Below are 27,900 nucleotides of genomic sequence, written 5' to 3'. Positions count from 1 at the left end.
GTCAGCTCCTTTCAAATTGAAAATAGTTCATTTGTATTTTATATATGAACCCTAAAACATGGAATATCTGATTATAAATTTGGAAAATTTTGAGCCTAAAAACTTAAAATTTTTAGTAAAACTGTTAGTAAAGACAAATTTGACAGACTTGTCAGTAAAAAGAAATTTGACAGACTTGTCAGTAAAGACAAATTTGACAGACTAGTCATGCATCTCTAAGACTTTAATGAATTTATTCGTTGGAGTCCCTACAATGTAAAAAGAGGCAATACCTCAAAGGTAAGATGACAATAAACCTAAAAACCAGCAAATCTAAATGCAGAGTCCCTACAATGTAAAAAGAGGCAATACCTTAAAGGTAAGATGACAGTAAACCTAAAAACCAACAAATTGATGTTATCCACAGATGACTAGCAGTGGTTATTGTAAGCGTGATGTTGGCTGTTCTCTGTGGCCTTGAATTATACAAAACAACATCCCAAGCACAAGATAAACTCTTATTCTTTGCATGTTATAAAACAATTTAAGGATAATTATATTGACTGAAATTCCCTTTTATCACTAAATTAACAATGCAATCAAAGAAAAACTTGATACGTTACTTTAAGATCATGTGATAGCGATACAAATATAAAAAAGCAGCTAATGTGAGAGTGATTATATAGTTCCCAAATACTGAAAGTAACAAAGTTATTACTAGCAAGTCTCTCATCCCAGTCCACCTTTGCTTCAGCCACTTGTACAGCCCACTAATTCTCCAGTACTAAATTCCCCAAAGTTATTACTTAAAGCTAAAAACTAACTTTAAAAAGTTCCGTACCTCGACCAAAACCCAAGTCAGGGTGCTGCCTCACAACAATATATTCTACAAAACTGGCAACAAATTGGAGATGTATGATCACCATACATTTGCTCAAAAGCAGCAAATAACCAATTATTGAAAATGGAAATTTATATTCTTACATGACTTGGACAAATGCTGTATTCCTAATACATCATTGACTAATTGTAATTAAATATATCAAAAGTTTTACTTCATTTTGCTTTTCATTGTTCTCTGTCTTTGTCTCACGCACACACACTTTCACTCTATTTTTCTTTCTCTCTCTTTCTTTCTCATGTTGCCTGATCACTTGCAGTCTTATAAGTTCCCCCTCAATAATGAAAATGGATCTTATATGCAAACATTAGATATATTTTGTTCATTTTGTACATTTCGATTAATCTGCATCAATCTTTCACTCTGTGTAAGGGACAACAATTCTTATGACCAGCGCTAATATCAAAATCCCTTCCATAAATTTATCATTGCACAGTTGTCAGGCAGCTAAAATTAGCATGGCTACTAATAGTGTGAGACTGAATATGAACAGCATTTCACACGACATATCACAGTTCCTTTAGCACTTTGAAAGAAGTCTTCCATAACACTAATATTAGCGATCTAAACTGAACAAATGATACTCTGATCAAGTGTATAATTTAGACTCAAAATGTTTGGAAATATATGCATGCCAAGAATTATTAGTTATACTTATCATTTAATTTGCAAGCATCCAAAAATCTTAAATAAAAATTTGCTCCTTTTTAATTTAACAATGTGAAAGCGTTTCAGTTTTATGAGATGATACAAAATTTTCTATGCAGATGGAGAGTGAGTTGGAGCGATTTAACAAACAGAACACACAGTTGGAGCTGAATATCACAGAGCTCCGCCAGAAACTCAAGGCCACTGACAAAGAAATGCACCAGGAGAGACAGAGGGTATAATAAAAGTTATTACAGATATATCTAGTGTACAAGAAATAGAAAGTTACATATGGGAATCTTGTATAAGTGCTCCTTTAGAAAGAAATTTATAAAGCAGGTTGAATAATTTTTTTTGCATATTACAAGTGAAAGGAAATTTGAAATTATTCAGTGAATTTCATAAACCTCATATACGATGAATGTTAATGTAAATTCTATTTATCACATGATGAAAAAAGATTTTATTCAGTAAAACACACAGAATAGTATAGTGAAATAACTTTTCGTACCCGCAGATGCCTTGAACATTGCTTCTTTGCCTTCTACAATATCATGAAATTTGTTATGATGTCATTGGGTCTTATTACACAATATAGAAGAACAGGATTTGAGTTAAATAGCTTAAGGAAACTTGGCAGTCATTTGGTATATAAACAAATCAGATATTTTTTTAAAATACATTTTTAAAATCCTAAAATAAGATGTATGGAAAATTGTCTTCCTTGGACCTAAATGAAAGGTGATGTCTAAACATTGACATCAGATTCTATTAGTGTCTGTCTTGTTGTGCCAACAGTTAAATCACAGCTTAGTGAAAATATAAAACTGGAGAATCACTCATAATGATAGGTGTGATTGTTTCAGGTTTAAAGTTTGAACTTAGTTATTGAGTATGCACATGTTTGATCAGTTTTCATGTAGTTTTCTCAGCAGCTGGCTATGGCCTGATACATTATTTGAATTACTTGTGATTGTTGGAAATAAATGACCTCGTTTTATTGATAACATTCTTCACATGCTGTTAAGCCGGTGTCAAAAATCATTTAGATGATAATTATTTTTATAAAAATGTTAACAAAAATTTAAAAGTGTTTTATTCTTAGTGCTGTTGTATGGAATCAAAGATTGACTGATGTATCAAATTTACTTACCATTGGTAATGACTCTTTCATTCATGGGAACTACATAGAGACATGTGCATTAATGGTTTGTTATGAATGTTTTTCCTCCATTATTATTATATAGATGAAAGCTTTCTTTCAAATTGGGATAGTAATGTAACTGTCTGCAAGGAGGCATGTTTATTTCATGTATTTTGCTGTCATGGTTACAACATATTCAGACTTTGTTATTTGTCAGGAACTGCATTGTAAGATTCGTAAACTTGGTAATCAGAATACATCATTCCTGTGAGAGATTGTTTGGGATTGGATGGTACAGTTTTATCTGATATGTGATATTTCTTTATGTCACATGATCATGTTTATATCACATGGGTATGGCATCACTGACTTTTTTGTAACATCATAAAGTTAAGTGTTTAGTGTCATGTTAGTTGAAATGTCATTTGTACAAATTCTGAAGTAAAATAAATTGCACTTTTGTTCTCTAAATGATGTAATAAAACAATTGTAGACCTTTGTTTTGTTGAACATAAAGTATTTTATTGAGTAAGTAAACCTATCATAAATGACCTCAACTTTACACCAGTCAATATGAGGTTTACTAGTTAATAAAACTTTATATTCAGTTCATCAACAATCTATAATTACACATTAGAATCATCATACCACAAAAGTTACTAGCCACAAATACATTTTGCAGTGTTGATCTGTAGGTAATATTGTTACTGGTAAAATCCTGTTATACAGTAACCATATGTGTTATATTGATCATATTGTGACCATAGTTGTATCGGTATAAATGATTCTTTTCTCTCAAATGTGAAGCTAGTTTTTAAAGTTGTTTTTTTATCCAGTCACTGACCTTGAAAAAAGTACCTATGATAAATTAATATATAAGCATCTTAAAGCTAAAGATAGGTCTATTTTGAAATAACTGTGACTTGTAAATTGGAGAACAGCAGCTTCAAAGTTGTAAAGATGACAAGGATAAGTATACACTTTGGTAATAAATTGTTTTGTGTATAACTTTGTTATGAATTCAAATAGACTCTACAAATAAACCTATTGTATTAAATTATCAGTGTGCTAAAATGGAATATTTGACCACATCACTGAATAAGTAGGAATGAAACTAAAACTGCTTGTGTTTTTTGTATCATTCAGGTGCGTGATGTTGAGGCTGTGGTGAAGCGCTTCAAGACAGATTTGCACAACTGTGTAGGGTACATCCAGGACCCCAAGATGCTGAAGGAAAGCATCAAAGCCCTCTATCAGAAACATGTTCAAGAAGATATTGTAAGGCTATAAATCAATTCTGTGTAAATAACAAAATAAAGCGAAACTCATTCATACAAGATTTAGGTGTAACACGTAACCTTAAAAAAATGGAGTAACCACTGTATTATATAAGATGTGTGGATTCCATTCATTTTTAAAGATTGAACTAAACTTGGAACCATTGGCAAAGATATTTGCCTCAGAAATGTTGTAATAATAATATTGTATCACATTTTAAGGAGGAATTTTTTTCTTCTGCAAAACATGTCAACAGCCTACATTACATTATCAAATTACTGATACATATACAGTCACATGTATATATATCCCCCTTTGATCTGGATACTTCCATTCACAGTTCTCTTTTTCTGTGTGTACCAGAATCAGATTATCCAGACAACTGATTATCTTACTGCAATCAATATCTGCAGATGGGTCTGGATAAATCGATGTTTTACTGTTGTAAATATCTTTTGAGCTCTGATGCATAAATTCATAGAATAACAGCACACTATCATTTTCCATCTCTGTCATGATATTTGAGGGATTTGACCTAGAAAGTCAACAGATGTGTATTATATTTGTTTTACTTGCAAATCTAAGAAATATGGGTTCACTGTTCCAACAGCAGAGACAGTGAGACAGAGTGTTCCACAGAAACCTTATGTACTGTATCTACTTAGTTATAAATTGAGACCAGCTGCAAACAACATAGATACTGATCTGCCAGCACATAATACACCAGCAGATAACAATCTGTATTGTTTGTTCTTTTGATTACTCCTAACAAATTGCAAATAGTAAGATCTGCCAGCACATTATGCAGTGGCAGTTTAATTTGACTTTTAAGTGAGTATGGATGATAAATTTTGTGATACATTTTAATAATTCTATAATAATATTTGACCATGCATATATATTAAATGTTTTGAATAATGGCTTCAAAAGATGATTTCAATGAAAGTAGGGGAAAAAACTCCAGGACACAAGACAACACACATGAATATGGTTGGGAATAGTTCATAAAAAATTATGTTAAACATATATTGTCAACAAAGCTCTTTGATTCATAATTTATATTGGAAAAATGAATTTTTTAAGTCACCAAAACCCTTAAGTGATTCTCATGACATTTGCTTCTTTCAGACGGAGTCAGCGAGCGTGGATGCTGACATTCAAAAGGAGTACAGCCGCCAGCGTGAACATCTGGAGAGATCTGTAGCTTCCCTCAGGAAGAAGTTGACCAAAGATTCTGAGATCCACAGGGCTGACAATGTTAGGATCATGCAGGTGAGTTGTTATGGTAGATTGTAGTTGATGTGAGGCAAGTGTGGTCATCCATGTATTAACTTAACCATTTTAGAAATGGAGGACATTAATGTGAGAAACCCAAAAATGACACTCTATGCTATTCAGGTGCTTTACAGCATCACTTCAGTTTGATTAAAAGTGCTTTTAAAATCTTGATTAGATTATTCATTTCTGATAATTCTATGTATCTTTTAAATCTGTATATACATTAAATCATTGTGAGAGAGATAGAAGCGTGCTTTGAGAGAAATTTCAGTTGTAAATTCCAATAAATATTAAAATTAAGTTGTGAAGATTTCTTTGTTTAATACAGAAAAAATCTTTTTTTTTATATCATACAAAGTTTGTCAATTCTAGATGGGTTACAAATGCACAGATAGTTATACTGATGCTTTTATGTGTGATAGAAAATATGGGTCAGGTCAAGACAGATTAGTAGATTTTGAAAAAATTGGTCAGGAGTTTTGACTTCAGAATTGGAGGAATTTCATTGACCCAAGTTTTAGAATGTGAATCAACAAAAAGATTAACTATTGAACAAACTTACATTTTTTCGTATTAAATGTACACATGGTGACTTGTTAACTTTCATACTATCCTTATATGAACCTCAAGTGTTTTTAGAATTTTTCACTGAATCATTGCATGGATTATGTTTGTAGCATCCCCATCATTGTTGATTAATACAGTGTGACCCTGCTATAGCACACTCCATTATAACACAAATTCGGATATAACACGGTTGTGGTGTGACTCCTAAAATTTCATATGCATGTATTTTTCTCATACACAAAAAAAAAAATCTTTCATAAAAGTACGAAAAAAAATAAAATGTTTATTATCATTTTGGTGAAGAGATTGTGTATGAACAATACAAGTCGATCATGGCATGGCTCCTGAAATTTTAAATGTATTTTTCTCATACACAAAAAAGTAGTATTTTCTTCTTAAAAGTACGAAAAATAACGTGCAACAAGTTTATTTTTTTATTGGTGACATTGTTCGCTGTTTAAACTTCTATTTACAACCATTGGTTTGGAGTGGAGAAATTCAGAGGCCCCATGACATGAAGCTGCAAACTGGATATAAATTGCACTGAAATTTATCTTTTGTTACATAAACAAATTCTTTGTCCATATTGACAAACCATCTAAACAATGCATTGTTATATCATAATCTGCTTATCTTGACATGTAGCCTGAGTACTGTATGTTGTGAGATATCCACTTTTTTGTTGTTGACATTTCTGGTAACAGAAATCAACCGGACAAGGCATTATCTCATAATCTATCTTTCGTCACATTTTCTGCTGCTCCCTAGTAATTAATATATTTACATAGACTGGCATTTGTGTGTAAATGGTAAGTAAAATTCCTCTTCTCTTCACTCAGAATTAAATCCTTCAGAACACCCACATTTTCTGTAATAATCCCTGTCATCAGACCAGAACACCTGTATCTCTATCAACCATTGACCCTTTGTTAAATTTCTGACGCATGCATGGAAGGGAGCATCATGCTGCTACCACAAATGTTTAAAAAAACAAAAAGAAAAGAAAAAACACACATCTTACTTATTCATTTATTCAATAGGCAGGGAGGAGCAGTAACTAGAATAGACCAAATGATGGCCAATTCCCTTTAAAAAATGTACTCAGATAAAATAGTTTGCTGAAATTTCAATGGAAACAGATTACCTTTGAAGCACCGACTATTATGAAAACGTACTCAGCAAATGGAAGAAAAAAAATCAGTCGCAATCATGCAATACAATTATTTGATGTTGCTGCCACAATAAGAAATGGACATTTTTTAGTTCTCCAGAGCTGTCCTTTAGAAGTGACTTCAATAACACATGTACCCTTCATCAAAGAAAGCCAACTACAATCTTAAAAACAAAGAACTTTTCTCCGAAGGAAGTCAGTACCAAACTTAAATAAAAATAATGGAATCTGATGGATTTTTGCATTTTCCAGTGTGACTGGAACATGTTACCTGTGTCATGAAAGTTTCCTTTTTGCAAGGAAAAAGTTTATGTTTATGAACGCTACCAATGGCGGCTTAAAACGCAAACTAACCTTTACCTTCTTGGGACGTACTGAAAAGTAAATGTACTTCGTCATTATGTGATTTTGTTTTGTTTTTCCACTGAATTCAACCCATTATGACCTGTGACAAAATTATTGAATATTTTAAATTTGTGTGTGTGCATATTTTCACTGGAATCACTTGCATTGTGGATTCAATGTATATGATGAGATTTGCGGGTGAGTACACAGTGTTGATACTCTGTTTATGCTATACATTAGACATGTATATATAAACAGTATTCACATATATGTACCAATTCGTGGTTCTCTAAATAAAGTAAACTAGTATATCTGCCTTCTCTGTTTTCACTATAGGTGTATTTCTCATTTAATATACATTGATTTAAGATGGTAACTGTGCCGATGACACACATATTTTACCGACCACATTTATTACCTAACCCCCCTGCAAATTTTTTCGGGTACATGCATCATTTTCTTCAGTAACTGACCTGGTTGCTTATAACACGGTTTGGTCTATAACATGGTCAGGTTCTGTGGCTTCCAACTACCGTGTTGTAGCAAGGTCACACTGTACCTAGTACATAATGTGTTGTTACTGGATCCAGGTTTCCTTTGAAGTAAGCCTGAATTTTCATCAGAATAGAAAATGCCCTTTCAGCATCAGCACTGGAATGTGGCAGTATTAGTACAACTCTGCTGTGGTCCACAAAGTAGTTTAAATTGTTTCCTGGTTGTAGGTCAGGTTGCTGACCACCTGCCAGAACTTCTCAATATAGTAAAGTCTGGGTTGAATTTGGGAAGTTCTTCTAAAACTCAACTGTCAGTTTGCATAAAAGATGTAATTGAGATTATTATCTATAGCATAATTAATGCATAAAATTACAATAAAATTTAATTTAATTTATCAAGGACCAAACAAAAGCCTATTTTCTTCTTCTTCTGACTGCGACATTAAAGCCTGGCAGCAAGATCAACTAATTGTTGAATAAAGTACAGGTCGGATCTGGCCGCTTGCCGACATAAATGATTAGGTGGGAAAATTAAAGCCTGGCAGCAAGATCAACTAAATATTGAACAAAGTTTGGATCGGAACTGGCAGCTGATCGACATAAATGATTAGGCAAGAGAATTAAAGCCTGGTGGCAAGATCAGCTAATTGTTGAACAAAGTATGGGTCAGAACTGGCAGCTTGTCAACATAAATGATTAGAAAACAAAGGATTTGTTCAAGCTGGGACCAAATGCTTCTGTCGACATGTACGTTTATTTTTTATCTCGACATGAAAATAAGCATGACAGTTTTGGTAGTAATAGTAGATGAAGGGACCAGGACTTTGCTCTTTTGTCGAAATAGGTGGCCTGCCTACATAAGTGATGTCGATATAAGTTGGTAGGACTGGAATAATTTTGAATAAATAAGAGATTTAAATGGGTGATGGGATAAGCTAGAGACATCCTTTATCATAGTAGTCTACTCACATGTGTGAATACTCTAATTTAAGCATAAACAATGGTTAAATATTTACCATAAATACATAATAAGTAATATAGGACACAAATATCACATTTCATCAAGTCAGGAAAATCTAAACCTGCCTGACAAAATGTTATATTTTTTTGTTTACCTTTATGCACTTGTTTTTATTTGTTTTTCAAGACATATTGATAAATAATTAAAAACTAAAAGGTTTAAGCAAAATGTAGCAAGTGAATTGTACTGGAATATTTTTTTCAAGGAATATTTTCTTTCATTCCAGGAAAATGTATCCCTTATTAAGGAAATCAATGATCTGCGGAAGGAATTGAAGATCGCAAGAACCCAGATTCATGATTTGGAGGCAGCCCTTGGTCTCCATAGCAAGACCAACAAAGGTGACACCCAGGCTCTTGCTGCAATCACAGCAAAGGGTCCTACGGCCATTTTCGAAAAGGAGCTCGAAGAAAACAGAAAAATGGTGGAGATGCAGAAGCTGGAAATCAAGAGACTCAGGACCCAGATGCATGAGATAGAACTAGGTTCAAGACCATCATCTTCTACCAAACTTCCGCCGATGCACTCCATAGAATCAGCTGCATAAATAAACACTTTATGTATTAATCCAAGCTCTTTGCATTTTTGTCATTGTGCTGTTTGTGATTTAGTTCCAGATTTATGTTTGTCTGTGATAAATAACCACATGCAATAAAAAAGGGAGATAAATTTACAGTAAATTTTCTAAATTCATACAAACAGGTGCTTGCACTTTGTACTAATTTTTACATTATTAGTATTTGCTTAAAAATTGTTTCAGTTTGATCTCCCAGTGAGTCTGTTTAATATTTGCTTTGCATATCCTTCATTGATTTTTGGAAGATACGGTTGAAATTTACTGTGGTAGGTATTTAGAGGGGTAAAATTTGTGTAACAAATACACCACAATATCATTTTTAATTTGCACATTTTTGCCTAGCTTCTGCACTGAAGATATTTTCTTCATGAGTCCTGCATATACATTACAACTAGGTGTTCAGTTTGGGAACAAAAAAGGAAACATAGGGGAAAAAAATGAAGTTTATAGTTTTTGATTATTGCATGATTCTCTGTTAAGAAGAACCTCAAAACTACCATACACTTAATAATTTTTTATAAATAAAAAATTATATAATATTTTTTATAAAAATTATGCATTTGTGAATTATTAATTGTACATTATTATTTTGACAGATATTCACTAACAAAAAAATATTTATGAATCATACTTTGAGTTTCTATTGCAACTGGATGGATACCTGGTCCTGTATTATCAAAACATTTAAGGTATGAAACTCAACATTAAGGATTGTCTTAATTTGAGTCAAGACTATCAACATGCTAAATTTTATTGATGTTGATATATTGTATACAAGTTTAAGGTTTTAAGCTTCAGCTTACATTTCTTGCTCAAATGTTTTCAGAATACAGCGTTAGAGCTCACCAGATTTTACAGCGGAATTTTCGTTAATGAATTTATGTGTATTTTGTCATTGGCAATATACATAAAATGTATATTTATATTTCTATGAAATTATATCCTTAACTTTTGATAACTCTTATTTTCTATGTCACTTGCATTTAAAATTTATCTATCTGCATTTACTTAACCAATTTTCACAACTTTGTTTAACACTTTGTTTAACACAGTTTCTATGTTGATAATGCTTAAAAGGTCCATTATAAAAGTGGATTGGGTATAACTTGGTTAACTGATGGATCATACTATATGTTATTGGTAGGAGGTGCAACTTACCCTGATAAAGTATTATCTTGGTCATGCTGCATAATGCCAAAACTCTTGTAATTGTCTTTTCTTTTCTTTGCAAATACTGAATCTGATATGATTTTGAACTATTTTCACAGATAAGTTTAGAAACAGAGTTATTATATTTGAGACACTTGAAGTGGATAGTCTTTAATGATTATATTTGAGACACTTGAAGTGGATAGTCTTTGATGATTATATTTGAGACACTTGAAGTGGATAGTCTTTAATGATTATATTTGAGACACTTGAAGTGGATAGTCTTTAATGATTATATTTGAGACACTTGGAGTGGATAGTCTTTGATGATTATATTTGAGACACTTGAAGTGGATAGTCTTTAATGATTTTGTTACTAGAAACATTGTTATTCACATTAGTTTACGGTTAAAGAAAAGACTATTTAAGATTTTTTTTAAAGATCTCTTTTGGGGAGAATGTAAATCCAACAGTATATTTATTTTAAGGTAAAACAACAATTTTTTTTGTGCCTGGAATAAAAGGACCCCTTTAAAGATCTGTTAGCATTTTTCTTAAAATAATTTAGTCTTTCAGTACTTTGTTTTAATACAATAAGTGTTTTGGAAATGTAATATGGGAATAAGTTTATCTTCTTGTATCAGGTGCTGATTTAGTGATAGTTTTATTTGGGCAAAATGTTATTCTCAGAGCACTTTGTTTGCTGCACTGCCCTTTTCCAGCTCGTTTAAAAAAGAAAACTATTTTATTTAGAATTCTTTCAGTTAATTATTTAAATGAATTCTAATCTTTTTTGTAAATGTGTTAATTAAAAAAGGATGCATTTATTCACTTGTTTCCCATTAGTCAAAGATTACATGGTTGCTACAGAAGTTGCTGCATTTACCTATTTGTTTTAATTCTGTCTTTTTCACTATAGTAGGTAATCCACATTATTTCTTGATTTAGATTTGCTTTACAATGGTCATTGAGTTGACCAAGATTTTCTGTGATCTTGTACATCTGCATTTCATTCTGATAAAATTTATATAACAATTTATATGTATATTTCTTTTGTGAATAAAAGTATTTAGAACATAAGGAAATTTGTTTTTATTTATATATCTTCCTTCTCTCTTTAAAGACACTGAAACAAATTGACAGGAGTATTACATAGTTCTGCAAAATCATCTCCCATAATTCTTTTACACCTGAATCATATTCTTATGACAATAAAATTATAATTTATATGGGTATTGTATTTTTTGTCACAAAAGTACTAGAGTACATGTACTAACATTTTTCTTCTAATAGGAAATAAGCAAAGTCAGCACAGTCTTAATACATGAGGTCTAGAGTACAAACATTTACTACTTACAAAAAATAAGCAAATTGAGCACAGTCTTTTTACACGGGTACTAGAGTACTAACGTTTACTACTTATAGGAAATATACAATATAAACTAGCTTTACATAAATGGGTGTGGGTTGGGACTTAGGGCTTTAAATTTTTATAATGACCATTAGAAAGAAACTCAGTCTATCCTGCAAACTTCAGCACATATATCATGGACACTGCTTTATACATCATATGTAATTTTAATGATTGATTTGTTTGTGATTAAGAGCACAAAAGCACATCAATGACTATTGTGTGCTGAGGCCATGGAAGTAAAGAGAATGATGCTGACCGAAGTTGTTCTGGATGTGATGAAAAATAGAAGTTTTATTTTTCCAGTGTAAAATACCCTTTTGAAGACTAAGATGGTATGATAAATTTTACATCCACATTCACATTATCAAATAGTACTATTATACTCCTAGATTATATTTTGGTACCATTATGAATCTAGAAAGGAAAAAAAAATTACTTGTACAAAAGAGACATTGGAGTGAATCTGTGTGAAGGTAAGAAAAATAATATGAATCAGACACCATTGTAAAGGGTACAAGGGAGAAAACGTTTTGCAAATTCCTCTGCATGATGCCATTGTAGGAATTTAATTTATGGTAAATTTTGTTTTATTTATACTTTAAATCTACTATGTATTTGAAAGGATATAATTTTTTTGTTTCTTTAGTTATTTTTTAAAACTAAATTCCTGTATCAGGCTAAATGGGTGAGAGATTGGATGGAAGTTGCAAGGCATCATCGAATTGTCAAGTTTAAAATGCCCTCATTTCTTTGAAAGATGGATATAGCTTCATGATGGCTGCAAATCAATGTCTTAGACATTGTCTACCCACTGCTGATTTAGACTGTTCAAAAGTGACACAGATTTTAAGAAAGAAAATCACGATTAATTTGTCCGTAATATATCCTTCTGCCTGCCTTAATTTTAAAGTGCCTTAAATTTTTGAAAAAAGTACTAAAACTAGGCAGAAATTGAAAGTGTGACAATGCTATTTCAATTCTGACTAAATATCTGTACATTTAGAGTATTCACTGAACAAATAAGAGAAAACGGGCGGAAACAGAAATATTGTTTAGTGTCGTTTAGGTGGAGCGTAAACAAGTAGCCGAGGGGTCTATGAGACGGAACCCCAGTGGGGCGACCCAGAAGACAATGTCCAAGAAGCTCATGCATTCTGAACGTTTCCAGTATATAATGTAACCAATAATGTAACCATCTAACCGTAAAGAAAACTTACTCAAGGAAACGGCGCGCCGAGTCCATCCCCCCACTCCCGACAATAGAAATATTTTGTTTTCTTTTATTCAAAAAGAAACGAAGAAAAAAGCCCCACCATATTGTGACTCCAAGAATAAAACGCCTTCAATGACTTTGACAACGCTTGACCCCAGCATCCTAAATGTATAAGTGGAATGATACGACATCTGCCTAGTTCTTCCTTTCCGATACATGGATCTTGTAACACTTCAAAAACATTCATTGGTAAATAAATCCGAGATATCTTAACATTAGACAGATATTCGAAAAATATTTTTTTTTGTATTTGTAATATTTTTTGTAGTTGTCTATTATCCACACATGGCAAGTCCAAGGAGTAATATGTAGCTAAGGATGCCTCTATTCAATTCCTAAATCGGTCTAACAAATTTTAACAAAGTATGCTTAAATGTTCACCTGTTATTTTATTTTTTTAATTTAAATTTTCATATTTCAAAGTATCCAAACGTATGCAATAATATTTCGTAAACATATTCAGTCAAACCTCCCTGAAGAATTTACACTTGAAGATTAATAGAATCCATCACCCAAAACGTTACTCTGACATTTGTTGTGTTGTCTATCTTCATATGAAATTTTATTCATTAACAAGTTTCAACAGGTAATTTATCTGACGTCCTAAAAGATATGGAAAAACACTTCTAAAAAAAGAAATTGTAATAAATATTCTTTAAACTGGATCGTATTTTTTATATATAATGTTGTTTCTTGGACGATTTATCTAAAACAGAGTATCAATCCTGTTTGTGTTGTGTGATTTGGATTTTTAACGTACCTTTAACAATTTTTCAGTCATATCGCATCGATGTCTGCAGAGTGGTAGTTTATAGTGTGACATGAGATTCTATAAAAAAAAATTAAACACCCAGTTTGATGGCACGTACGAATTATAGACTTTTTATTGGTTCATATCTAATGGTACGTCTTAGCTTTGTTGGCATTTTATTTGTATTAAATTTAATCGTGCACGTTCATTTGCGGATATATTTATACCTGCAAGGAGGACTAGCCTACTGACAAGGACATCACTTTGTTAAATACAAATTTGCATAAACAAAATAAAATAAGACTGTATATTCGATTTAATATATATATATATATATATATATATATATATATATATATATATATATATATATATATATATATATATATATATATATATATATATATATATATATATATATATAAATTTAATTGTTTGTCAGTTTTAATTTTTTTTAATATTTTTATTACAGGCTATTGTGATGTAAATTTATTCACTAGAGATGATACTTTTTTTCAGAAAATAGTTTGACCTTGACTGTTCGTTTTATAAACACCAGTTGTTGATCTAGATCCTGACCTTAATTAAAAATTAGTAGCAACCACGTAAACAAGTTCAATTTTTATTTTAAAATGATTGGTTGTTGTCGAGGTCATGATGGGACTACAAGTTTAAGATGTAAACAATTCTTTTGTTAAATTTCTATGAATAAAATGATTGGTTTTTGTCAGGGCCACGCTGGGTGTACGTGTATCTTAACAAGTACCTAATTTCTATGAGCTTCCATATCATGATCACGTGACCCCCTGTCTACGTTTTAGAAGGCGATATAACATATGTTTTGGAGAATTATTTTCAGCTGAAGTTGGGCTGTTACACTGGAAGTTGTATGTTGTGCTGTTTGGAGTTGTTTCAAATTACTTGGATTCAAAAGGATTAATTTTGTTATTGTTCTGGAAAATACGTGTGCTCATGTGAAATTGTTGAATAAGGACAGCTTTCATAAATATTTATTCAGCTATCAACAACCGGAGTGATAATTCTTGTTTCTACAAGGAACTGTAGACTTCAACACTACAGATTGCAGCATACGTCATCGTCTTCCATCTTGGATTCTTCGTCGGGATTCGAACTTGAAATCAGAAGAACATTTTGTTATTAGGACTACTAAACTTTAATTCTTGGATTATTCTTGGATTATTTTTGGATTTTTTTCTATAAAACCTTAAGTTCATAATTTTTCATTTTAACAGAATTTTTCCAGGAAAATAAATTATTACATTCTTTTCAAAGCTTGTTGTTTTCACTCTTTCGTGTGTTACTGTTTATTCGAGCCTAAACACGTGACATAAGAGTACTTCCTTTTAACCAGTCTTAAAAAGTGAGTGCCAGGGCGTGGATGATCTAATTAACCTTTATGTCACTGTTGACCAGTTCAGTCAGCATTTTGATCAGAAAATCTGTAGCATCTTAATATTGTCTAAAGCATGAATCCCATGTTTTGATGGCTTCAAGCCTTAAATATGGATCTTTAAAAAGATAGTTTATCTGTGCAATACCATGTCACCAAAATAAAATTATACTCACCATCGACAAACTGTAGCTAAAACGAGACACATGTATAAAAAAAATGTATGCATGGTCACCTACTGTACTTGTTAATAACATGCATCAATTTTGTTTTTCCTTTACCTTTATACTGGGATTGGAGTGTGCCTAGATGAATACTTACTGTGCATTTCTTAGATGTGGAGGTTGAGTTTGGTGCCGAAATGAATGTTTTACTTGTCATCAGTTAATTAGTTCTGGGTTAGATCCTAAGAAATATGCCAAATCCAGGATAGTCAGAAAGATTCCATTTCATCAAAGCGAATGGAGCAAAACTGTTTTACTTCAAAGAATAGTCTAATATGACTTGGGCCCATTTATATCCAAATTTAGCAGAAATGTCTAATAGAAGAACTTCAATTCTCTTTAGTTCGTAACAAAACCAAGAATGTGATGAGGTGTTCCAAATGATAGTTCTTGCTAAAATCCAGGTCAGTACCAGACAAAGACGACCACGCCAAAATACCATTTATGCCTTACAGAATACTGAACAAGCAGTTTTTTTTTAAGCATATATTGCACTATCTTAGTTTTTGCTATATTTCTCTGTTCTGACCAAATCTGTTTCAAGGATTGGATGTGTGTTACGCTGATTCATTTGTTGTGATTTTGACGTCTTTAAGTTTTATACTGCATCTTGTTGTACTTCAAGTTTAGGTTTATTTTAGAAGGGTTTGTCTTCATAAACTTTTGTCCAATCCATTTTTCTTCGATCTTTACCATTAGGAAGCTTTGTGCTTAGGTGCAGTAATAACGCTACTACATACATGCCTGCATATTCTGGGTTGGCCATCATGAATTTCTGGTTGCTTAGAGTGCCAGGACTGATCAGACGGACATTCGAAGAAGTAAATGTATGCGCCTCAAATAAGGTTTACATCCTGATATGATAAAGCGTCTCCATTTTGACTGTATATGCCGCTACAGTTTTGAACAATCATTGCTTTTACAAGATGCGTAGAAGGATAAAATTGTCATACATAATTTAGATAAGTCTTTTCTTTTTCAATTGACAGCTCCGGTGTCCGAAGTGGTTAGAGCGTCCGCCTCGGATGGGGGAGGTCGCGGGTTCGAACCCCAGCCGAGTCATACCAAAGACTTGAAAAAAATTATACTAGCAGCTGCCTCGCTTAGCGCTCAGCATTAAGTGGTTAGTGTTAGGACGGGTCAGCCTGGCGTCAGGATAATTTGACTGGGTAGGACATGATGCTTCATATCTGTGTCACGATACCCCAGTGCTAGACATCATTATAAACTTAGCGATATGACTGGAAAATTGTTCAAGCTACGTTAAAAATCCGAATCATACAAATACACAGATTTTTTCACTCATAAGATAATTCCGTCAATATGAAATTAAGATAGTTTATTCAAAACACGTTTCTTGAACTGTGCCAGTAGACATCCTGAGGTAACAAGTGTGTGTGTGTGTGTGTGTGTGAGAGAGAGAGAGAGAGAGAGAGAGAGAGAGAGAGAGAGAGAGAGAGAGAACAGTGGATCTCAAGACGAGTTTTGACCATGGATCGATCTCGGGCGGTTGAAGATGAATCAGCCTTTTAACTAAGAGCTTTGGGAATGTTTTAGATCTTTAAACTGCAATTTTGTTCTCATGAATTAGTCTTTATACAAATTAAGAGACAGAAGACGTGCTAAGCATTTTCAAGAACCAGCATTTTAAACGTGTTTTTGTTTTACGAAACCGTCAAAGAAACATTGAGAATTCCACTCTGAGGAAAATTCGGAAGTGTGGTCAGACTGCGTTAGACTATGATACATTTTGGTTTTCCTTTGTTTGTCTGTGGATAAATTCGTGTGTGTGTGTGTGTGTGTGTGTGTGTGTGTATGTGTGTACTCTACTTTGTTGCAATGAAATTTTGGAAATGTGATCACACAGGGAAATTTTTTATTCAAACCTATAATAATTAACAGCCTGGAATCCTGACCATCGATATCTGGTTGGGCTAAAAAGTTCAAGGAAAGTGTTTCCAGCAGAAGTACGCACGAAATGTGAAATAAAATGACAAGTCGCCAGGTTGCATTGTCCTCAACAAACAAAGAATTCATTCGTATTCGTACGCGTATGGTTGTTGAAATGATAACAAACCCTGTGTGATTTTTTCAAAGGGACAAAACAAAAGAGATAATTACCTTGTTCAACATGTCCAAGCCTATTTTCCCCCTCATTCGCTCCGAATAGTGAGTGTTGCTTAATCGTTCAAAGTACACACTTTTTCAATGTTATGCGATACTGAAATATTCAAGCCACCATTCATCTGAAAGCATTCTATAGTAGTGTATACAGGGCCGACATGTGGTGGTGGTGGTGGGGGCAACCGGGGATATATCCCCGGGGCCCGGGCCCGTAAGGGATCTGGGCCGAACAACACTTTTTAATTGTATAAAAGATAAATTTTGTTTGAACAAGAACTAGAAGCCCGAGTGTTTCTTACACCAGGGCCCGTGATCGCTCTCTACGTCCCTGAGTGTAAATGTGTTTGTTGTAGTGTTGGTATTAGTAATAGTAACAGCAGTTGGAGTATAATAATTATATCACCACCTTGACAAGCAGCAGTATCACCACCACTACTACAATATAGTTGAAACCATATTCAACACCAATAATATCTGTCAAGGATAAATCCGTGTCAGAAACTCAGGTACAAAAGGTCTGAATAAAAAAACAAAAAACTTAATTGTTCTGAACTTACTTGTAGTTTCCTGTTACTGTATTTGCGGGCTACCTGTTCATAAAGCTAATTTTCTGTAAGACCCAGGGGTGAGGTTCAAAGACCGACTTTGTCATAGCAAAGTTTTGAAATTATATGAATAAAGTTTGGGTTTTTTTTATAAAAAAAATTAAAAACTGGACTTAGGTGTGACGTGGTTTCATTTTTTTAAAAAGTGTTTAGTATTTATTGATTATTGGTTATCTACATGCAATTGTGTACAATTTCACGACACTTTCCCTACATGCCGTCTACAGACGGTCCCTATTGTTTTAGCCCATTCATGTCCATTCATTTGCACTGTTCGTTGCCGCTAGAAACAAATACAACATGTGTTGACGAAGAGACAACATTCTATATGAAAGTGGGAATTTATCATCACTTGTAAGTACAGAGAGAGTTTTGTTTTCTGTTGTTTTATATATGAATTTTAATTATTTGTGAAAGGTAATTTTTAATGTACTGACCGCGCATGTACTGGGATAGGACAATTTCTCACTTAACAACAGGTTGTTTTGATCAGTGACAGAACACCATATTGTCTCAGCCATTGTCTATTATACGAGAGAAGTCAAAATCGTTCCCTTTGTAATTAGGACTTTCGCTCAAACAGAAATGTTATAATAGATACATTTTGGATAGTACACGCTATCTACTCTACCATTTTTCAATCATTTATGCACTTTTAAGCTCTTCTTTGAACTCTGCGTGATAGTTGGAAACATTTTCATGGAACCGTGGTGTAGATGAAATTGACAACAGATACACGAAATCTTAATTGTAAGAAAGTTGTAAGGTATGTTTGCGTGTTTTTGTTTATCTCGCCCTCTTTTCTTTGTTCATGCTCTTAGGTTTTCTTTTAGCTGAAAAAATATGCATATTCATGCTAGATTACATATAGCAGCGAGCACATTTAGAGAGATACCGATATAAACAATTCACGATTTGCCAACCAAATTATAATCCACAAAACGATCATATGCTCCATTATGATCTAGTAGCAAAAATTATACTTAAATTTTATTGACATATCTGAAAAAATTAATACATATATGGCGAAACCTACCTAAGCTGACAGGTCCATATCCAGAAAAATTATCATGGAATATATTATTTCCGAGCCATTTTCCATCGTCACCTTCGAATATGTAAAGTCTATATTAATGGAACGTACCCCTAAAAGACAGAAATGGTATGGTCCCCCTGAGTGTGAGGAAGGTTACGTATATTTATAACAGTAAAATCCAACGTTTGTTGTACAGGTGATATACGACCAGACTATAGTTGCACAGTTTAATGAGGTAATATATATGATGTGCTCAGGGATGTTTCGTAGACGTGCACGATTATGTAAAAATATGCACTCAGTTAAGATGTTTAAATACCGACTCAATCAAGATGCTTAAATACACATTCCATTAAAATGCTTAAATACACAATCAATTAAGAATCTTAAATTAACACTCAAGCCTATAGGCATGGGCCGTACATGTATATCAGTCCTGTTTCTTCTTAAAGCTTTCGGTCGTTGCTGCAACCACATTTTCGTGGGGGGTGGATTCTTGGGGGTGGGGTGGAGGGAGTCACACCAACACATGTAGTTTATTTAGTACTGAGTCACGCGGAGTAAAATGACTTACCCTAGAATGCAACTCAAGCTCGGCTCGCTAGTTACTGAGACACCGTGGTCTGTTTTATATTTTTTCCGCCCTAAACAGAACGGTGTAATGAGGTATCATTTTCTTGCCGTTCTATCGTTTATCAAATATCAGAGTGATGTAGTAAAGCAACATTTTGGTTTGCAGACTTATATAATTCAGTCTAGATTTAAAAGACGAATATCTTGCTTGAGTTAAATCCTCAACGATATTCATCAGTGTTTGAATGGGTTATAACACCTTTCTGGTCTACTCAACAACTTTGAACTTTACTTTTGGCTGTGACAGGATCAAATATTATGTTTGGTGGTTGTCAAGTTTCTACAACATATTCTTTACATCAAAAACAAGATGTACCCAGGAAGAAATGCGAATAACGCATCAGGTATCGAAGTACTCGTTGAAAATGTACCAGGTTGAGATGTGGTATTAATAACAATAAAACTGGGGGTAGAAAGTAGAATAACAGTCGCTGAATAGCATTTTGTCAGCGCGCTTTTATGGGCGAGGGGACGTGGGTGGGGCAAAAGCGGGGGCAGAGTAATTGTTCATGCATGCATGCACGTGTTTGCGAGTGCGAATGTTAGAATGGCACTGTGTTTAAATGCAATTTTTTTTTTAAAAAAGTATCTTTTGCTGGCACCATACAGCCACTATTGTGCTTAGTCCGAGTTTCCTCTGACCCTTGTCACCCCGTTTTTGATATTTTGACATTTATGTTGGGGTATTGGGTAAGAGTCCATTCCCTATCGAAAAGTTGGAATTCACCGACACCATTTGGTGTCGGCATGGGGTAGCGGCTTGCTAGCCGGCCCAGCACATTTGAACGACCTTTCATCGAGATATACCTGCATGAACTCGATAGGAAGATGATTTATTTTCTCAGAAATTGCGATCATAGCATTCGTTATGTATTTGATACTTTGTTGCTGAAATTCGACCTGGATCTGGCCATTTGCATTCCTAGTCAGGCGACTACACAACTCTCGCAACCTATATATCAATGACATAAGAGGTCATATAGTCACGTGATATCAACAATACACAATTTCTAATGTTGCTTTTGGAAAACAAATCGAACATATAAATGAAAGTCACGTAATTTTTATAGAAAAATTAAAAAACAAAATTCTTAAAACAACGACCAAAATTCTGTTAATGTTGCAGCAATTTGAAGAAAACCAGATTCACTTCGTAGAGAGCACATGTCAATGTGGTAGTCACGTGACACCAACAAAACTGTCGCTGACACGTGCTAGGTACTTCTTGAAAATGGTTTTCTCCACCCTGCCCCGATACCGACAGGTTTCTGGTCGTTGTTCTCGGAATAAATATGTTGAGAATTAAGTGTGCATTATATTTATTTTAAACATTAAGTGATTTCTATATAGGCGTAATATTTCCAAATTCTGCGTAAAACAACTTTGGAAATTTGTTTATCGTTGATATCACGTGACAATATGACCTCAAGTGTCACTGACGTGTTGGTTGCGAGATTTGTATAATCATGTGACTCGGGATGCAAATGACCAGATCCAGGTAAAATTGCAGCAGCGACGTACTTTCGTATCGTCTGTCAGCGGATTAAAGACATGACGAATGCTATGCTCATGATTTTTGAGAAAATAAATCATATTCCTATAAATTGTATGCAGGTGTATCTCGATGAGAGGTCGTTCAAGTTTGCTGGGCCTGCTAGTAAGCGGCTACCCCATGCCGACACGGTGTCTGCGAATTCTAACTTTTCGATAGGGAATGGACTCTGGCCCTACACCCCAACATAAATATCCAAATATAAAATATGGCGTGACAAGGGTCAGAGGAATCTCGGACTATATTGTGCCTAGGTGCCGTAAAGCACTACCACAACCATACAAATAAATACACACTAGCCGTATAGTTTTATCTTTACTCTGGAGAATGTGTTGGAGAGTGTTTTGTTTGTATCAGGGTTTTCTTGAGGTTTGGTTTGATGGTGTTGGCACCAGTGAGCAACCGAGAAAATATGTGTTAAATGCTGCTTACAAAGTAGTTACAATTTCCATGAACTTTTATCTGATTCTTTCTTTCTTTCTTTCTTTCTTTCGTTGTAATGATACCATTGGTAACTTATATTTTCAGAGTTTGACATCGTTGAGATTCCAATATGTCGATAGCAATAGCTCAACCCAAACATACCTTTGGTTTGAAGCCAGGTGTGGCGGGAAATATTTGTTATCATGACGAGCGAACGATTGTTTATCCAGCGGGGGCAAACTGCATCTTGTACAACATCGATCAGAAGTCACAGAAATTTATTTCATGCTCCGAAAAAAGCGAAGGTATAACAGCTTTGGCTGTCAGTCCCAACAGAAGATATGTTGCAATGGCAGAGAAAGGAGAGAAGCCGATAATTACAGTATGGGATATGCACAGCTTGAGGAAAAAAAAGGTCTTGGGTTCTTCCTCAGATGTCCAGTCAACAGAATATGTTAGTCTGGCTTTTTCTCCAGATTCCAAATACCTCGTTGCGCAAGGTGGAAAGCCGGACTATACTCTCCTGTACTGGACATGGGAAAAATCAAAGGTCATGGCCACGACCAAAACTTCCAACACCTTAGGATCACCAGTTTATCAGGTATCTGTGTCCTTTTTACCTCTCAAGTCATCTATATCACTTGGAGATTCGCATTAAAATGAAACTATAACAAAATGAGAATGGTTTTCATCATAATACATGTAATACAATTAATTAATCAAATTAAGCTGGACAAAGCATTTTTTTTTTTAAACGAAGAAACCAGACTTGCACAACACCAATTTATATTTTTTTAAGAAAGAGAAAAACATTACATAGTAAATAGTATCAATTATATATAGGATTATGTCATGGTTTGCAGTCTTTTGTGCTCGAATTAACTTTATAGAGCGGTTACGGTTCTTATTTTTGCACTGTAATCAGTTTATTCACGCTTGACTTTCAATTCAAGGTTTGAATCTCATGTATCATGTATATTTTTCGTCTGTCTGTCTATATATAACCAATAATAATAATAATAATAATAATAATATTATTATTATTATTATTATTATTACATTGTCACCAATATATTTATATTGTAGGAGTAACTATAATTATAGTGCATATTTGCTTAAGTTAGAACATTTGCCGGAACATTCAGGACTGAGTTTTACCCTTCATGGTTCTCCCGTTGTAAAATCTATTATCATTTACTTATAATCTTGCAAAAATAGCCAAACTATTATCAACATGTATTTGTATTTATACACCTTTACAGGTGACCTTCAATCCACAAGACAATACACAGCTCTGTGTCACCGGTAATAGAATTTTCAAACAATTTCGCTACAGCGAAGGAAACCTGAAGACTTTCAACTTCCAGAAGTTGGAACCACAGAATTACCTATGTCACGCCTGGGTCTCTGAGGAGAGGGTTATTATTGGTACTGATTATGGTCAAGTGTTACTTTTCGAAGCCGGGGAATTGAAGAATGAATTCAAACTCACTGCACAATCAGACAAGTATGTAATTAATATGTTTAATACGGATAGGTATTGGTTAGTCGCGGCGGCATTATCACATTTACGAATAAAGAAGAACTTCGTAAAGTTAAAGTACCTTGGGTCAAATTTGTGTTCGAATCTTCTCGAATTTTTTATGTTGTAGACAAGATACGGTCTTTATGCCATGGCGGATAAGTCATTCGAGTTATCCAGAATAATCGAGTAATTGTGTTCGTGTTATCGAAGGTTTACTGTACAAAGGATTTTGCTGGTATCTAATGAAATGTATTCCAGCGTAGAATTTATACCAGTAATACAATTTTTGTTTCAGATTACAAGGTATTCATGTGATATTGTAATATCATCGGTTGTTTGGACTAATAAATTAGAGTAAAACTTCTACCCTGAACCATTCTTCAGTTAGGATGATTTTGAGAAAACTATCTTATTCATAATTGGCCCCGAACTTGTTGCATTCTGCCATATATCAGCAACGATTAATCATATGATTAAAAGAGAACAAATTTTGTACTAATTATAGACTCTTTAAATAGATGAGCATTTTCAAAAAAACAGTACTCGAGTTTCAAGGCGACATGATTTACGATGTAGACTACAGCTTCCATAATCTAAGAATCAAATCAATCAAATTAACACGTGTAATATTTATATTTTCCCTTGTGTAGAAGGCCCGAGACAGAAGAGGAGACTCATACAGACACACACCTCCAGGTTACAGCCGTTGTGGCATATTCTAAGGGATTCGCCTGCGCATGCGGACTGGGCAGAGTCTATCTTTACGAGAAAACCGATGATAGAGATTACTTCAGGAAATCAAGGGAAATCCATGTAACTTATCTGTTTGCATTCTAACATCATATTTGATAGAATGTGGTGTGCCAAGTGTCTGAACAAAAATCTGTTTTCATTATATTCGTTGAATAGATGTTTTATATGATTCATAACATTAGACAGTTGTTTTAAATGAGTCATAACTCGAGACAGTTGTTTTAAATGGTTAATAACTTGAGACAGTTGTTTTAAATGGTTTATAACTTAAGAAACTTGTTTTTAATGATTTATAACGTTAGAGAGTTGTTTAAATGATTCATAACCGTAGACAGCTGTTTTAAAAGATTAATAATGTTAGACAGCTGTTTCCCAACGCTAGATAAATATTTTAAGTGATTCCTAACTTTAATGTTAGATACTTATTTTTAAACGATTCCTAAAGTTAGGTATTTATTTTAAATGATTGCTAAAGTAAGATCGATCTTTTGTGCGTACCGATCATTTTGGTCGCACTTCACTCAACATATTAATTCTACCACGATTGTCGTCCAGAGTTTAAAGAAAACTTAATAATAATAATAATAATAATAATAATAAGTAGAAGAAGAAGTAGAAGACGAAGAGAGAGAGAGATGAGTAGTTTGGATGAATAGAAGTTGCTAACAACATCAGAACAAAAACTAATATGTGTCGTCTTTAGGGCGCCATAAACAGGTTATATTATTTACACGGTTCAAAAGAAATAAGACCAAGATGAAGATGAGAAGAAGCAGAACCCTCTATTTTCAGCTGGAATGTGGTGTTAGCTTATTGTGGTGGTGACTGCTGGTGTTTTTTTTTCTTCTCTTTTTGAATTAGATTTGAGGTACAAAATGTGCTGCCTTGTTTAACCACAGCTTTGACGTTCTTAAAACGATGCAGGTTGTGCGTGAGCAGGTTTTTGCACAGCATCTTTGTTATCGATTGCAATCACCTTTTTTGTAATTGTTTGACTTTCAGGTCCCTCCAGATAGCAACAGTGAGAATCCAACGCGTGCTCAGCAACAGACCATCACGTGTCTGACAGTTAGTCCCTCAGAGGAGACCCTGGTTGCCAGTACGGACATGAGTCAGCTTTATTTCTTAACGCTGTCCAGTGCTGACCTCGGAAAGGTAAGGGACATATTACAAAAAAGATTGAGATTTTGTTTTAAATTTTCTGAATCCTAAAATAAATGTACAACTTCATTCATTAGGCTACAGGCTTTCACAAGTTATCATGGCATGGTGCAAATGAAATTAAGTTATTCCAACATGATGGGACGCCAGTCCATTGCAGGTTAACTCCCCAGATGATGCTGCCATGGCGTCCGTTCACATCTGCGCTGACAATATAGTCTCTCCTAAGATTCGCAGGCTTAAATTCGTTCAACAACCTATCGACCTTTAGATGAATAAAGTACAGAGGGCACAAGACGAGTGGCCATTGTTTAAATCCCAAACTCAGCTCACTAATCTAGCGTCCAGAGTATAAGCCACTAAATTAAACTGTCCGTCGCCATCATCATTTACTCTAGACTTCTTAGTAGGACAACTTAAGTATAAAGGTGACAAAGGAATATTGACGGGGTTGGACGGGGGGGGGGGGGGGGGGAGAAAATGGCTTTGCAATTAAGTAGGTAATGCCAATCAATTAGGCGGATTCATGGAAATTGGGATAAAAGAGGCACTAAACGAAAACGCGTTTGCTCCCTCTTATTTAATGGAAAATCTGCCACTGTCAACCATCGTCAGTAAACAGAGAAAGAACGACTTTAAAAAATTAAAATCTTGCAGTTATGAAATTGCAACTAACTGCAGGCTCACTTCACGCATGCACGATCAAGGTCTGTACTGAATATTCTCACCATTTTGGAAGCATGAAACTCGTGTTAAAGTTTAAATATAACATAAATAAATAAATAAATACTATCACCTATAAACAGAGTCCAGCTGCAAATAACATTGACCTAAATCTGCCGTCACGTAATGTGCTGACAAATTAGGGTCGATGTTGCTTTTTCCCAACTGATCAGGCTGAACAAACTACATAGACCTTGATCTGCCAAAGCAAAATTTGGACTTTAAGCTTGAGTGTGAGGTATGTGCTAAACTATATTTGAGAATTGTCAGATGATTCGTGACTTAAGTTCCAATAAATCGTCGTTATTATCTCCATTCTTTTGGAAGACAATTTTGGTACCGTGTGACTATGCCCATTTCTTTTTTTCAGATTGTGTAAGAGCCTTCAGTTATTGGAATATGATTTTCAAACAGTCTTTGAAGTCCAGTCTCTTCTTGTCAGGATGTGTGTGATTGTTTATTAAATTATCAGATCGGGATTACCAGTAACTAAGAAACTGGATCATGTTGCTTTGCTTTCTTACGTCTAGGTTTGTCGGTGCTTTCAATATATATATATATATATATATATATATATATATATATATATATATATATATATATATATATATATATAATGTACTAGAACGTGTCCTTCATCGTAAAAAACTAGATAAATGAAATGTGGGTTTATGATGTTTCATTGAATGTGGGTTGTGTCAACACTTGGAAGATTTGTGTCATTAATGTTGATGTAGCTGCGAGCGAGAGGCGAGGGTGGGGATTAGTAGTGTTTTTGCATGTATTTCAAATTAGTCCTGAGGTGCTTGTCTCTCAAGCTGGCATGTGTGATCAACGATCCCAGTGTAAACAAAATGTCAGACTGGGATCCTTGGGTAATTCCCCTGGGTTTTTTCACCATATATCCATAGGAACTTATCCCCTCGGTCATAACTTGGAAATTATCGAGATCTCCATTATGCAACTATATATACACAATTATTTAAAGTCATCCATATCCTCGCAGGAACTAGTTCCCCAAGTCATAATTTGAAAACTATTGAGATTCCCACCTTATAACATAACCATGCTGGGCATGAAAATAAAATGCACATGACCAAGCTAATATTCGTCCAGGAGGCAGTCCTATGGATCTACCCAAAAGGTTCGAACTTCAGGGTTGTCGTCAAAACCGGGAGCACGGGAATTTGTGACTTACAAACACTAAACGTTAATTTTAAATTGTGAAACAGCATTAAAAAAAACCACACTAACAATTAAATGTTAATAATTGAGAAAATACTTCTTTTTTAGGGAGATGTAACCTACTTTGAGGTACTAGCACAGTCTTTTCATCACAGTGCAGTAACAGGGGTGGACGTTTGTCAACGCAAACCACTGATTGCCACCAGTTCTCTTGACAAATCTGTGCGAATATGGAATTATGAGACATGGTATTGATTATTTTTAGAGAACAAGATGGCTAACTCCAACTGCAAACAACATAGACCCTGATCTGCCGTCGTTTAATGCGCCTGATTTATCAGGATCTGTGTTGTTTGTTCTGCTCATTATTAGTTGCAAATCGCACAGACTCAGACCTGCTGGCACATTATGCGACAGCAGTCCTGGGTATGTGCAGCTTGCAGTTGGACTCGACTAATAAGCGATTATAGTTGTTATATGCTGATTTGAAACCACGAAGACTTAAGAATAGTGGTCAGAGTTTACGAGTTCTTGTCGAAACATTGATGTTGGAAA

At 34.1% G+C, this 27,900-nt stretch overlaps 2 protein-coding genes across 2 annotated transcripts in view; both read left to right on the top strand.

Annotated features, from left to right (window-relative positions):
* Positions 1-11,637, top strand: part of LOC149806768 (cilia- and flagella-associated protein 57-like) — a 34,141-nt gene extending 22,504 nt beyond the window's left edge. The window contains exons 16-19 of the mRNA XM_089957283.1: positions 1,648-1,764; positions 3,819-3,950; positions 5,079-5,222; positions 9,053-11,637. Coding sequence (XP_089813409.1) covers positions 1,648-1,764; positions 3,819-3,950; positions 5,079-5,222; positions 9,053-9,373 — 714 coding nt within the window. The 3' untranslated portion in view covers positions 9,374-11,637. The remainder of the gene's footprint in view (positions 1-1,647; positions 1,765-3,818; positions 3,951-5,078; positions 5,223-9,052) is intronic.
* Positions 11,638-18,640: 7,003 nt separating this feature from the next.
* LOC149806767 (cilia- and flagella-associated protein 57-like) overlaps positions 18,641-27,900 on the top strand; it is a 31,041-nt gene continuing 21,781 nt past the window's right edge. Inside the window, exons 1-6 of the mRNA XM_089957273.1 lie at positions 18,641-18,708; positions 22,104-22,599; positions 23,261-23,505; positions 24,174-24,336; positions 25,279-25,431; positions 27,454-27,593. Of these exons, the coding sequence (XP_089813399.1) occupies positions 22,129-22,599; positions 23,261-23,505; positions 24,174-24,336; positions 25,279-25,431; positions 27,454-27,593 (1,172 nt within the window). The 5' untranslated portion in view covers positions 18,641-18,708; positions 22,104-22,128. The remainder of the gene's footprint in view (positions 18,709-22,103; positions 22,600-23,260; positions 23,506-24,173; positions 24,337-25,278; positions 25,432-27,453; positions 27,594-27,900) is intronic.

Source organism: Sinohyriopsis cumingii, chromosome 1 (genome assembly GCF_028554795.1).
Source record: "Sinohyriopsis cumingii isolate HCF-2022 chromosome 1, ASM2855479v2, whole genome shotgun sequence".
In the NCBI taxonomy this organism is placed as follows: Eukaryota; Metazoa; Mollusca; class Bivalvia; order Unionida; family Unionidae; genus Sinohyriopsis; species Sinohyriopsis cumingii.
The sequence above is the reverse complement of the archived record's forward strand: the minus strand, read 5'-3'. Positions and strand labels throughout refer to the sequence as shown.